The sequence below is a fragment of the Patella vulgata genome, chromosome 4, assembly GCF_932274485.2.
Source record: "Patella vulgata chromosome 4, xgPatVulg1.2, whole genome shotgun sequence".
In the NCBI taxonomy this organism is placed as follows: Eukaryota; Metazoa; Mollusca; class Gastropoda; family Patellidae; genus Patella; species Patella vulgata.
The window spans coordinates 59,421,896-59,436,584 of record NC_065882.2 but is presented as its reverse complement, the minus strand read 5'-3'; the positions used below and the strand labels follow the sequence as shown (position 1 = coordinate 59,436,584).

Here is a 14,689-nt window from a genome sequence, read left to right as displayed (position 1 = left end):
GATTACATCGGAGCATATGAAATATCAGAAACATTATACCGTAAAGAGATTTTTTCCTGATTTCAAAAACCAGTACAGATGTATTCCTTTTTTTCAAATAAAAAACATCTCCCTCGAACCTTTCATTATATGCATTATCCACGCCTGCTAGCCCATGACATCTGATCAAGGGGTACTGCAGATTTTCGAATAAAAAAAAGTAAGTGGTGAGATCACAGTACAGGTCTCCAACGTACGGAAAGTCTGGGTCTGTTGTCAACATTTGACGAAAATGTACTGGATAATCAACCACATAAAAACAAACACCCGGTTACGCATTGGCAATGGAACTTTTTAACTAAAGCCAAGAAAGAGTTGCACCCCTCCCCGACATAATACCCTTAATTCATGCATTATAATAGATAAACACGAACCGTGACGGCGAATTAAGATTAATAAAAACCATAGATGTGATCCTTGAAGAGAGAAATTTTACAATAAATTGAACAAGCAATGCAAATATATTTTTCTGAAATGGCAATTCTTAAATTAATTTCATGGGCGTCGACATCTTATTTTGGGGCTATTACCTCCCTTATTACGCATTTTGTTTTAAAAAGACCGGACAATGTAGCCAATGACCTAGTTTTTCTCAAAATATGTTAACCCACCCAGACTAATATTCATAGAATATTTGTCTGAAGATGGAGACTAGTTTCCTCGTTTTAACCTAAAATATAAGTTGATCATTACACATATCATTTAGCTTGCAAATAGACTATTTGTTGCTTCCAGGCTGCTGTTATTATTAATAATTTTCAATTTAATGGAAGAAAAAACTAGTGTAATGGGCAATGAAACATGATTACTGAGTGGCCATCGTGTCAAACTAAAGTTTATAGGAGTAAGATAGACTAACTAGCCAGATAGCTATTTCAAGACACACTAGAATAACTTATGGTTTTAGGTTCGTTGAAAATATCAGCCGTAAAGGTTAGCTTTGATCTAGATGTGTGGTGTGATACTTAAAACGACATGGACAGACTTTATATGTTTGAAAGGCAGAGGAAATACAAAAACACTCTCTCCACAACCGATATAGAATGGCATGATTGGGAAGAAGGGGGCGTTTCGATTTGTTCCATCTCTGTTGCGGCATCTCAACTGTCTTACTACAATCAGATATGATGACAAAGATATCTAGATTAGAAATTGCAGTAGCCAATCGACCACCAAGAGTGAATTATGGTCTGTCTGTGTTTACAAAATATAGCAGATCGCATTCAACTGCAAAAGACGTTTTTCCACAGAAAACAATCCGCTACAATGAAATGAAACTCTTGCCAAAGATATCTGTTGCTAATGTTACAAAGTAAACAATTAGATCTTGGGCGGTCCTTGCCGATGATATAAACTTCTTCATTTTCTATCAACAAACATGCTTCAATATGGAGACTCTGATAGACATGTTATGTAACATTTGAAGACAAGGTAGTAGAGCTTTATAAAATAAACCCATTCTATTCCTAGATCACATTGTTATTACAGATGTTATGGACGTTAATCATATATACAACCACGGTAACTTATTTCTTTACGGCGTAGATTTACAATGTTACCTGGGTATGCAGTAACGTATGGCTTTGGAAGAAGCTACGCGAGAAGAGGCCTTGAGGTGTTCCTGTACGGCCTTGAGGTCAAATTCTCTAAATTTTACAATTATCACCTCTGGGTAAGGTTATATTGTGGATATCCCCTTTGTGTAAAGTGGCTTTATTTAACGACAAGTGACTGGCCCCAGATGATTCCTCCATAAATAGGTGGTTAGGTGTGACAGGAAGAACTGACACCGGTTCTCACATGAGCAGTTTACCCAGCTAAGAGAGTGAGAGAGTGGGGTTAGCGTCTACTCGACACAAACTAGGTCATTTCGGAACTAACATGGCTCAATTTTAGCAGTGGGAGGGAATCGGAGGACCCGGAAAAGAACCACGAGGTTGGATCTAGACGACCCTTGACTCATTGACAGACGTTCTGATTCAACACGCACGCGCTACCCCCCCCCCCCCCTCCCCGATCTAGACGACGCTTGACTCATTGACAGACGTTCTGATTCAACACGCACGCGCTAACCCCCCCCCCCCCCCGCGTGGGTTTGATCTAAAGTTAGAGAAACAAAGATCGAGTATACCCCCAAGCATATAAGAACCCCTCCTCCAACATCAGCATGCAGAATACATTTGTTTAAAGACCCATTACTGCCTTTTAAACCAATTTAATTATTTTCCTCCTTAATCGTATAGCAAAACCAGTACTGAAAGGGCACTTAGTCTATCGCTAAATCAGATAACATTTCAAAACATATTTGACAATTTATAAAATAAACAGGAAATGACGCCATATTGTTTTTATCTCATCACCTTGGAGGTTAGCACTTACAAGATGAACAAGATATATTGTTGGTCGTCACGAAATATATAACTTTTTTATGATTTGTGACGTTATAAAAATTGATATATTTCTCGCAAGAGCACTGCCGATATGATCAGTAAGAAAGAACGTCTCCTGGTTTACGCCCTTTCATAAAATTATATTCTTAAATTAGTTTTACCAAGGGCGATAATGCGCGGACTCAAAAGAATGTTGGTGATGTCGTTTTCCCGATTTGATAACTATCTAACAATGATCGTTCTGTGTCGCGCTCCTTATCTGGGCATCGAAGCAGAACATATAATTTTTCTCTCTTTTATAGTTAACAATTTACACATATCACCAACATGTACATTAACAAAGTAGGTTTGAAATGTAAGAAACCAAGCGTGACGCTAAAAGCCCCAGGGTCCAATCGGTAAAAATCTGTCTAGTAAACACTATAGTTGGAGTTTAACATGGTTACTGTGGTAACGTGATTTGGGATTTGTTTTATATCAGTGTTCCCTCTGGTTATAAATCAAAGGATTTCTCGGTTGTCGTATGGATGTGGCACAGTCACAAATGGGAAGTGGTTAAGGGTCATCTTTTTGCTGAAGGGGACACAGATTTAGGCATACCGTTAATATTTAGAACTGCCCTTAATAAAAAAAAACTGATAAAACTTTTAAAAATGGGACAAAGGTTTGTCGATTCAAAAAGGATGTGCTCAACCAACCTTTTTTCTTTAATTGAAAATTCCATGTGTGCAATGTTCAGCATGTCCCGATAAAGAGGAAGTTGGGTCTGTAGGACAGGGTATTAGACAAGGTAAAACCAATATAATAATTCATTTTCTATCAGCCTTAACATACAAAGACTCTTGTATTGAATATAATGCTTTGTATTAATGACTATTTCCAGACGCTTCAATTATTGAATGTACTGTATGTATTTTTTTTATTTTTTATTATTATTAAAATAATTGCGTTTTGGTCTCATGGATCAAGAGAGTCGATGCAGCGGAAGGGAGGTAATAAATCTAATTAGTGGGCGTGGCGTTCATGTGTGACAGTATACCTTCCTTTTGTACCGATATAAAATGTGACAGGTACAGTTCTGTCAACCTGTTTCAAAAGGTGGGGGACCAGCACGCCTATTTCTGCTTTCAAGTAACCAATCGGAATGGCAAATCTTTACTGAGCAATTAGAAACATTCAAGCTGGTTGGATCTCACGACTTATATTATGGGGCAACCAAACACATAGTAAGCAACCCCTACAGACACGCTTCGTTTACCCTCTATACAAATCGAGATAATGTGACAAAGGGGCCTTGAGTTTCATGGGCTTTATTCGCCCTGAGCGATATATATGTTGTGTTTACTTCAATGTGTGGTGTAGAATAAGGGGGTGAAATTACAACTACTTAATCACCTGTGAATATTTCTTCTTAAAGATTCTTTCTTCCTTTGTTGGCAGGTAATCCGGTGCACCCTATGAGAGTGTGGTGTGTGTTGTTTGTTCATATCATTACTAAAGGCTGTATTTTGAAGAGTACCCCGATCTACAGTGCGCACCTGATTATTCTTGACTGCTAATCACAATTCATTAGCATATTATTAGCATAGTATTTTCTGACACCAACTAATAAAGAATTACATTCAAACCAGCTGAGTCTTTATTGTGCCACAGTTGAAAATTTGTGGGAATGAAGAATCGTAATTAAGTTCGTGAACATGTTTACCTTAATTCCTCATACTTATATTTTACACAGATACGCCATAGAAATAGGGCTGTGGGTTTACTAATTAAATGAGGAATAAACAGTCCTCAAAACGACAAAATTAATTGAGTGGCTCGGTTGTTAGGTGCAGAAATAATTTATTGGTTTCGTGGTTGGTAAGGGTGGTAATGAGAGACCAATAAGAAATTAATGTCAAATTGAAAGGTTCCCGCCCCTTTCACGAATAATTGACATGCGACGGTATCTTGCCCCTGGCGATATTTACAACCCTTTCGCTATTTCTGTGGTGTATTTTCACCGTGAGATAACAAACATAATCCCCTTTGGTGGCAAGTGTTCACCCAAACGTAACATATTTTTCACGCCTTTGAGGTTGACAGGCCTACAAGTAATATGAAGTACTTTGGTCTGAAGGGATGGACGCGCTTGACCAGTCAAATGGAAAGACTGGCTTGTCGGGCTTACAATAAGCTCATCTGTTAGGCAAACTGTGTGGTGTTACTGGGTGCTTACTTGATCAACGATCAAGGAAAATTACTAGCCTTATTTATCTTTCTTCCCATTTAAACACCAATATATACCTCACACACCTGAAGGTCATGTATACAATATTTACGTCCACAGGGTTGTATGGCGAACTTGAAAAGATTTCTAACCAGTTTCTTCTTCCCGCAAAAATAAATTTCTCAGCAAGACTGGTTGGTTAATAAGCTATTGTTACAGGACACTACAGCCGAGTTAAGAAGATAATTTCGGGGTGCCGTCAAGCTTGAAGAGGGGGGTAATTATGTTAGCATGATTATAATCATTTGTGGATGATTATGTGTGCTGAGGATGAAGTATGTATTATGTCATAGCTATCAACAGCTGGTAAATAGGGTTTAAACAGATTAAACACGCCAACAAAGACACCACTATGCAAACAAAGAAACTTTAAAGGCCAATTGAATCTTGGTGGGATGAAGTTTCTTTTAATTTAAAGATTTTCATTTCAGCTATCGTAATGACATGGTTGAAAGATATCGAGTACACGTATGTAATTCGACCACGGTGTAATGTAACTATTTAATTGAAATAAACGATTCGTATATTTCTAATAATATAGGTATTCAAATGTGATGCTGCTATTCACCTAATGGTAATAAATAAATAATTATATAGATCAACCGTAATAGTAAACTTAGATTAATGTTATCAATTGCAATTGTTTCCTTTTTCTAACCAATTCACTTTCAAAATATCTGGCATGGTATTAACTTATAAGCCTTAAAAATATCTGCAATGATATTAACAACCATTAAAAATATCTGGCATGATTTTATGGCAACTCATCCCAATTGGATGCAAGGCCCAATTCCCTCAATACTGGTATTGGCTGAGAAAGTTCCCCCAGGATTTTCCAGTTTGATTTCCCCTTGTCAGCGATGCAGGACGAGAGGCCCTTGTGAGGATCAGTGCGTAGTCAATTGGAAGGTCATGTGTAGAATTTGGCATGTACGTAAAAGATCCATTGACAGTTGGAATTCAAAATAAATACGGCATTACCAGCCATTAGTATAATTCTGAAGCTTTAACACACTTGCACAGATTTCTTAATTTACTAACAAAATGAAATGAAATGGGGTTTAACGTCCTACTCCATACAGTGTGCTATGAGGGAAATTTTGCCCGGACAGTTGCACTACATCCTACTCTTATATCGAATTCCAACTGTGTCAAGGGATCTTTTACGAGCACGCCAATGTGTACACGGGACCTCGGTTTTTCATCCCAACCGAACGACTAGACAGCTGTCTTTGTCAGGCCCTCCGTCCTGCATCACGCCGGAAAATCTGGATGAACTTTCTCAGCCAATGCAGGGATCGATCACCCGACCCCCCTAATTTACTAACAAGAATATGTACAATTACTATATTTAAAATATATACGTTTATTTACATTAAATACATTAACAGATATCAATAAAAAGCATATTATATTTTCAATAACCTAATAATAACCCCTGGTGCTAATTGGTTTTACTTCTCATGACAGACTACATGACATATGGTGATCATAAGGTCCAGTAAAAATCTGCCTTTTGTTGGGGTTTTTTTCTGGCTTCAAATGTTATATAAATTATGATTTTGACAATTATTCACATGACAAGCCTATAATCAACTATAAAGAATATTGGTGGGCTTAAAAATTAAATGGATTAGACAATGTCCGTTATATCTGGTATTTCGGGACCCCACGACCATATCCTTAATGTTTGTGGGGAACTGGTTCATAATTGTCTAGCGAGAATTTTATACATTGACAGATACTTAATGTTAGGTATATATATAATGCTGCAAATAGAACAAAAGTGAGGCAGTGGCAACATTCACCATTTGATAAGAAACTAAAAGTATTACATTATTGGAAACAAAGCGTCTTGTGGACCCCCCGCCCCTCTATTTTAATCATTATGCTGGTTACAAGTGCCTAATCTGTTCTGTGCTCAGTGCAAGCTTTGTATTTGGGATCTTCCTTACTGATAATATTGTGTTAGTCATTCTAGTAATCTAGATCTGAAAGCAAATCTAGGTACTCTACCAACCCCGTCAAAAGATTCTACATGAAAATGACAATTATGCTATTTGTAGATTTTGATGGTTTCAAAAATACCTTATAATTCACTGTTAATACCTCAATAATTTTTTTACGTTGATTGATTATTCTCCAGTCTTCATATGAAGCTCTAGTTTTATCGTATTTGAATAAAATTATGCATACAAAAACCTATTTATGTCTGGGGTCTTGGATTACCCCTTGTTGCCGACAAGGTTTTTTGTGTGATGTGTCAGCACAAGGGTGAAACAATAATATGGCAGACACTCATAGAGAATGCCGATAGAACGATTGAAAATCGAGGTGATGATCAACCAAATCTGATTGAAATCCATCACGTCAATTCAATTAGGCGAAAAATGTCAAAATATTGGCCATTTAAGTTAACCCACCCATCACCTATATGGGGTTGAATAATTTCTTTCGAAAACAAAATCTTATTCTTAAAGGAGTAAAAATTAATCAGATCTTATAGGTAAGAATATCTACAATTTTTTTTAATAAAAGTACTCTTTATTGTGCATGGTCTTAACCTGTCATTTGGGGCTTTAAGATAGTTACTTTAAGTTCATGAACAGCACGTTATTTATTTTCTAAAACCTAAATAACACAAACATCAAACAGCATCATTAGTCTTTAAGTTTTCTGCTTTTTCTTGTTTTTTGAGCCATGATTTGGGTAGTTTTTTTGTCCATAATCCATTTTTCATTCTATATTCCTTACTTTGATGTGACGTGGCTCCATATTGGAGCTGAAAATTACACAATGCAACTAGTGGTTTAGTTAAAATCTGAAAAGTAGAAACCAATCAAAATATAACTTCAAGAAAACAACAAAAAAATCATTAATGTTGTATTGGTAACCTTCATGCACATGTGTTGTTCACTGACTGTGACAATTTTAAGAATATATTTCAATATTCCATGACTGGGACCATGATCACAATTATCAATGTTTTCATTGTGATGTTTGTGACTATAGCCATGATGATGATTATCACTGTGATCATGATGATGATTATCACTGTGATCTGCATGATGATGATTATCATTGTGATCATGATGATCTGTATGACTGTGACTATGATGATATGACTAATTATGGTCATGAATCAGACTGTAGTCAGGGAACTATTCTCTGCCTAATGATTGTCTCGGCTACGGTCATAAACACCATCAAGATCATACTATAGAGATAAATATTATTAGCATCCAAGTCACAAATATCACCATGATCACAGTGATAAACATGGCTAATCAGTTTAGATGATTATTATCAGTTACATAGGTATTGTTAGTATATATGACAATAATAAGTTACCCGACTTTCATAATACATAACACAAGTTATTTTAATAACCAGTGAAGTAATTATGTGAATAAAAGCACCAAATTGAATTTACCTAACTGATATATAATAATCAAAAGCAAGACATTATCGTTCATATTGGACTTGGTTTTCAAAAACAGAACCATCAGATCTCTTTGTTTTCAATTTAAAATAATAAATATTTTTATAAAGTGATAAATCTAAAATGTGAGGAGGTAGAATTCTATTTTAATCTAATTGCATAATGATGAAAATAAATGCAACTTACATCTATAATATCTGGTTTATTTTCTAAAATAGATAAAGCTACTGCTGCTGACTCAAGGGTAGATAACGAACTGTCATTGGGTTGAGTTCGGATAATATATTTACTTTTACTGCTATAATTTATCTGGACCTGGGAGATAAAAAGAAATAAGTGTAAATGATACAATGATGAAAAGGATTTGAATTCATTTCTTAATAATAACTTAGTCTATGCTCTTATCTGCCATGTTTAAGTAAGACTGTGGATGTTTTTGGAAGATGCATGTTTTATTAGGATATATAACACTGTTGATTTGTCTAATGTAATGTGTAAATATGTATTATCTCTTTGTTTTTACAAACCACATGTTAATATCTGGCATAAACAAATAAATTTAGAGGGCTTTTAAACACAGGAATGCATGTGATCTTCTAATATAAATACTTTTATGTTGCTAAGTGACTCATTGGTTTGTAGTCAATGATATACCCGAGTTATAATAAAAATATAATCTCATTTTACAGAAAACAGAATGTTTTAGGCCAATGTCAAGGCTTTTTTTTGCACTCTTTGGAAAAGTTATCTTTCCTTTTGTTTTCAAAATGAATTAAAGGGATGTTGAAGTTCAGACGGTAATTTTGGCTTTTAGAGCAATAATAAGATGACGACACCTGATACACAGCAAATGAAAATGCTTATTGATTTTCAATGATTTTCATTATAATTTCCAGAGTTATTTCCCTTTGTTTCTGAAATTTATAATGGTTGTGTGTAGTTGGGTACTATTGAAAGAGAGCTTGTGTTGTCAGTGAGTAAGTTGCTGCCTCACTAACACAGAGGTATCCGGTTAGATTCTGGGGTTGGCCGAGAAAGTTCCTGGTTTCACCTTGTCAGAGGTGCAAGATGGAGTTCCTGACAAGGAATAGTAACTAGTCATTCAGATGGGACGAAAAACCAAGCTCAGGTGTAAACATTGGATTGTACATTAAATAATCCTTGTCTGTTGAAATTTGAAATAAGACTGTAGCGCCTTTGTCTTGTAAAATTTTCCCTTGTAGCACATTGCATAGTTTATGCACGTTTTAATAAGCAGAGAAGTAGGATGTTAACCTCATTTCATTTCATTCATACTACTGAAAGGAAGAACCCTATTAATTTTCAACATTGATATGATGAATTGAAACACCACCTATAAATCTATTGATAAACACCCTTTTGGTTTAAAATGTATATAAATATATAACATTGGATTCATAATAAATAATAAAGAATTAAGTGGATCAGTTTTTGGGCTGTTTGTTTAAAGTTGTTTCGTCCACAACACATATAAACAAGCCAGCACCAACTTAAGTGTCGGATAAAATCTTTTGATGGTCTTTTTATCATCCAACTAAATCCTAAGCGAGAGATTATTTACCATTGGTATTTTGGTTTTGTTAATTAATGTTAGTACATTTCAACATGGATTAAGCTGTGAAAAAAAGTTATTGTCAAAAAAATGTCAATAACAATAAGAAGCTTTAATAGATATACAATGTACTGGAATATCCGATATATTACACAACACTAACACGACATGGGATTATATTGTGGCATAACTCTTGATGTTATCAGTGGAAATCAATGGCATTCTTCAGTTCATAAATCTAAATTTAATTCAGATTGGATAGGTACAGACTACAGGGTTTTGAAACAAGAATGTTTTGAGTTATGATTTAAAATGGCCGAGTTATGTTAATTGTTTCATTGACTGTGGTAGTTTATTCCACAGAAAAGGCCTCACTGTTACTCTTATGAGAGTTTAACTAATAACTACCTTTTACTTACCTTCTGTGGTATTTTTAACATTGGATTTTGATAATAAATACCCTTAGCTTGAGCCCATGTACCATCTATGAGTATAAGATTATATTCCGTAATGTCTGTTAATGGCAATGTTTCTATATCAATTGCATCAGGACCCGGACTTAACATAATGGTTTTAGGAGATTCCATAATTTCCAAAAGATCTGGATGCCTGAAAATTTTAAACAGCTCTCATTTTAACATAGCATTTTAACTTTTTCAAAGTTAAGACTGCAAAGAATTTATTTTTCAACATTATATGTCAGGCAATGCAAGTAAATGACTTGAATCCGATGATGGTGTCAAAACAACTGGATATTCCAACTTGACTTAGCTGTTTAATAGCTGTAATTGATTTCATTTGTCAGGTATGGTATTTGCAGATTTACGGTTTTAAAGATCAAATTTTCAGTTCAGAAAGATAGGTTGCCAGGCAAGAAACATGAGCTAAATTGTCTGGGCAGTCAGCAAGAGTTGTTTCATATTTTTACTTTTGTCGGTAATGAAACATTTATAATACACTAAAATCTAATTAACAGTAGCAACTCATTAAAGGGACAATAACACTCTTGCTGGCTTGAAAGCTCCAGAAAATAAATAATATCTCTATCTAAGTACTAGATGTTTAAGTGTCCTACCTGTTGTGTAAATTATCCATTACATCCTATTTTACTTGTCCAGAGGGTTCGAAAATATTTTTAAATCGAAGTTTCATTTGAAAAGGTTTACGTTAGACATTTTAAACCATTAAGTTGAATTTTTCAAAATTTTTAAATAAGGTTATGTTAAGATGAAATTTGTATCATCAATTAATTGAAATATTCTAAAATAGTACAATTTGGTTTTTTTTTTGTTTTTTTTTAAACATTTGTTGACCAGAATAAAGATTTGGACATATTATTCAGTTACAACAAGAGTGGTATTGAGCCTTTAAGTACTTATCAGAAAATCATTAGAATTTGTTTGGGCCATGCTAACGTTTACATGTAGTATACAAAACATTTAATATCATGGATTTAGCTGTTCAAGTTATCAAATATCATTGGACGTATGGGGGCTATGTTTTTAGATGAGTGGGGGGTTGAAAGCTTAAAAATAATTCTAGTCAAATGAATACTTTCATGGAATCTCTCCACTAAACGAAATACCTTGAGCGTGGAAATTTCTTTCCCTGTATAACATGACATTTCTCAGGTGGTAAACTTCTCACTAACATCGGAGCTGTTCGTAGACATCTTGATAACTAAATACAAAAATGTCAATGTCAATAGAATTAAAATATTTATTATATTCATTGTTGTCATTATAGGGAATTTGTTAATGACTAATTGGCCATAGGAGAGTGAACTGCTAGGCTGACAGGGTCTTTCCATTATCTTGAGACAAACAAAGTAATTATTAATCAAAAGCTCATAATATCTTTAAAGTATTTGCTTATTTCATGAAATCTGGTTAGTCTCAATTACTTCCTAATAAATTTTAAAAATTAAATTGGTTCAGTAGCTCTGCAGAAAAATGCATTTGTATACAATGATACCAAGAATAATGCTGCAACATTTGAAATTAAAAGTGTACAATGAAATCGTCTTCTCAGATCCCCATGTATCACTGTCACTATGTCAACATAATATAGATGTAAGTGCATAGCTTTTCCAACTGTTCTTTGTGTTTATTTATTTCCCCCTTGCATGCATAATATTTTATACAGCTCCCCTAACATTAAATCCGGTAAAAACCCATTTCAGTTGATATCAGTTAGTATGAGTCTGTAAGTTAATAGGGGATATTTTGGATTCAGCAATTACATTATAATTATATTCTTTTTAAAGATCATACTTTACCTCATAAGGATGTTGAAGAATGTATAAGTTTGTTTTAATATCAATGGGTTTTGGTGGTAGATATGGACACCAACAAACTTTTATTGGTCGTCTGAAATTGCAAATAACAGCAGTATGCATTATTAACTTATTTTATTTAATTCTAATTGTAGACAGACAGCCCACAAATAGTAGGCCTACATTTAACGGCAATGAACAAAAAATATTTGCTGTATTTAAATTATTCAACAGCAGCAAAACTTAAGCTAGAATTCTAGGGTCACCTGTCCAACCTTGTGGGTTTTCTCCGGGTCCTCCGGTTTCCTCCCACTGCTAAAGACCCCTACATGCAAGCAAATTATTGAAATAAAATTGAACCATGTGTTAGTCCCGAAATGACCTAGTTTGTGTCGAGTGGACGTTAAACCCCATTTCTCTCTCTCTCTCTCCCAACATGCCGCATGGTCTAGCCTACATGTAACTCACATGCTTTAGATCACAAGGTCTGAGTCAAGTCTCTCAAGAGGCATGGTTTATGTGCACAATTTTACTTGACAAGGAGTAGGGTCATCTGTCTAATCTGTTGAATTTCTCCAGTTTCCTGAGATCCTCCCACTACTGAAGACTCCTAGTCCTATGCACAAGCAAATGATCGAACAATGAAATAAAATTGTACCATATGATCCATATATTTGCCCCGAAATGACCTAGTTCGTGTTGGGCGTGTGTGTGCGTGTCTCTCTCTCTCTCATATCGGGAGGGCCTTCCACAATAATAATTTATTATGTCAAACTGAAGTGTGGAGAGTGGAGTAGACGACGTCGACGGTGTAAAAAGAATTCTCATTCAATACCCACGTGCACGCTTTGCATTCATCTCTCCGTATCACGACTGGAAGCTGTGTCATGGTTTCCTCCGCCAAATCTGATAATGTAAATAGAAAATCACACAAGTTATTGTCTTCATTTTCTGTGTTCTGTTCATCGTCTGTGTTTACATTCATGGGGGCGGCCATTATTGTACGGGGAGTAACTCTCGTGTAATAATAGGAATCAGACCATTTATAATATATTACAAAATATTGTAACGATCGCTCTCCAGAGGCCTGTTTCACGAAATTTTAACTAAGATAAAATCCAGATTTTAGTAATTTGATTGGATAATATTAGGTTGATTTTAGCGCTTATCCAATCAAAATTGAAGTATCTACTAAAATTTGGATTTTATCTTTAGTTAAGATTTCGAGAAACAGGACCCAGGCCCCTAACTGGGCTGCGGGGGGGGGGGGAGAGGGCAAAAAGTTTAGCCCCCACCCCCCCCCGTGAAAAAATTGTCGACCATAAAAAAAAGTCGTCCCCGGTGAAAAAAATTATCGGTAGTTGTTGATATCGGATTCTCAGTGTTTCCACTTAAATGGATTTTATTAAACAGGTTTCTGGATTTTTCACCATTTTCAGATTTTCAAATGAGGGGTATTTTGAGATTTTCTGGTCAAATTTTCTTCAAATGAGGGTTTTTTGAGTTGAGCTTTTTTTTCCGAAAATATTGGATTTTTGGAATTTGCAAGTGGAAACGCTGTTATCGGATGCTGGCGCAGGTGGCTCACGAGATCACGCCATCTGAGCTAGCAAGTGCATCATCGTCCTCGATTGATGAGGCTGCCCAGAGTGCAGGAAATAGCGTTTCCGGCAGTCCAATTTTGAAAATTTTTCTCGAAGCCGGGGGGAAGAGTGCCCCTGAGAACACTTTCCGCCCCCCCTCGTTGCTCTGAGCTAGTTACGGCCCCGCCGCTCTCATATATAAAGAACTATTTTAACTCGGTTGCCCACGTATATACATGTACGTTGTATAAAGTTACAATTTCATATTTTTAAGTTATTATTTTAAAATTTATTAAAATAAAGCCTTAAAATAGATGGTATCCATAAACAGTCCTACCTTGTTAAGAATAATCCTATTAATCCTATAATTCACTATTGCCAGCTGAGAAATTGGCAAAAATATCATTTTCAGCTTCAAATTCAAACGTTTGAACATAGCTATTCCATGGAGGAAATAGGAAAACAAGGGAGGTAATTGTGTTATTATTTCCTGTGTCAATGATTTTTAAGGGTGGGAAATAATGCCCATGATCGTATAATAGTGAGTTGATAACCTATTGAGCAAAAGACATAGAAATAATTGTGTTTTGACTTTCTTAGAAAATATGAAATTCTCCCTATAGGCCATTGACCGGGCTTTAGCAGTGGGGTGGCAGCCGGAGGGTCCGGATAAAATACATGAGGAATCGAAATAGCGCCTCTTAGCTCAGTTCCGGTCACCCATTAAACTGGAATACAGTGTGGTCTATGCTATTCATAGGTTCGTGTCATAATTAGGTTCGTGAGGATATATCTGATCACTCTTGAGAGGGGTGAGGTCACCTACGAACGTATACGTATTACTCGTATTTGTTCCATTTTTTCATCGCGGACATTTCAGGATGAAGCATTTCAATTCGGGACAGATCGATCCAAGCCGTTCCAGCCCTGCCGACTACCAACCTACCCTGCCCCCTTTTGACGACCGGAATTCTGGTTGGAGCCGGGTGCACAGTAATCGGAAGCGTATTTAAATACGAACACGACCATTTATTTTCCTTTTCACGACAGAATTTGGAAATTCGATCCCCGTGGCGGGAAAGGGTGTCGGGAATTAAATAATAAAATACCATAGGTTA

At 35.6% G+C, this 14,689-nt stretch overlaps 1 protein-coding gene across 2 annotated transcripts; it reads right to left on the bottom strand.

Annotated features, from left to right (window-relative positions):
• Window positions 1-6,054: 6,054 nt before the first annotated feature.
• LOC126818871 (tRNA-uridine aminocarboxypropyltransferase 2) lies at window positions 6,055-13,012 on the bottom strand. 2 transcript variants are annotated; one of them, XM_050546496.2, is made up of 6 exons: window positions 12,824-13,012; window positions 11,992-12,082; window positions 11,299-11,393; window positions 10,133-10,322; window positions 8,327-8,455; window positions 6,055-7,519 (listed from the first exon to the last, which is right to left on the bottom strand). In XM_050546496.2, the coding sequence occupies exons 1-6, from the start codon at window positions 12,844-12,846 to the stop codon at window positions 7,346-7,348; spliced, it is 702 nt and encodes a 233-aa protein (XP_050402453.1). In that variant the 5' UTR covers window positions 12,847-13,012; the 3' UTR covers window positions 6,055-7,345. The 2 variants fall into 2 exon arrangements, with proteins under 2 accessions (XP_050402453.1, XP_050402452.1); XM_050546495.2 differs by having other exon boundaries at window positions 12,828-13,011.
• Between the last annotated feature and the right edge of the window lie 1,677 nt (window positions 13,013-14,689).

What these genes read in the sequence shown, in the direction of transcription:
- LOC126818871 (XM_050546495.2), bottom strand. Translation starts at nt 12,985, where the DNA reads ATGGCCGCCCCCATGAATGTAAACACAGACGATGAACAGAACACAGAA. An exon ending in TGTTAAAAATACCACAGAAG is followed by an intron (nt 8,456 to 10,132) that starts GTAAGTAAAAGG and finishes TTTATCTCCCAG; the next exon opens with GTCCAGATAAATTATAGCAG. An exon ending in ATAAACCAGATATTATAGAT is followed by an intron (nt 7,520 to 8,326) that starts GTAAGTTGCATT and finishes TCTACTTTTCAG; the next exon opens with ATTTTAACTAAACCACTAGT.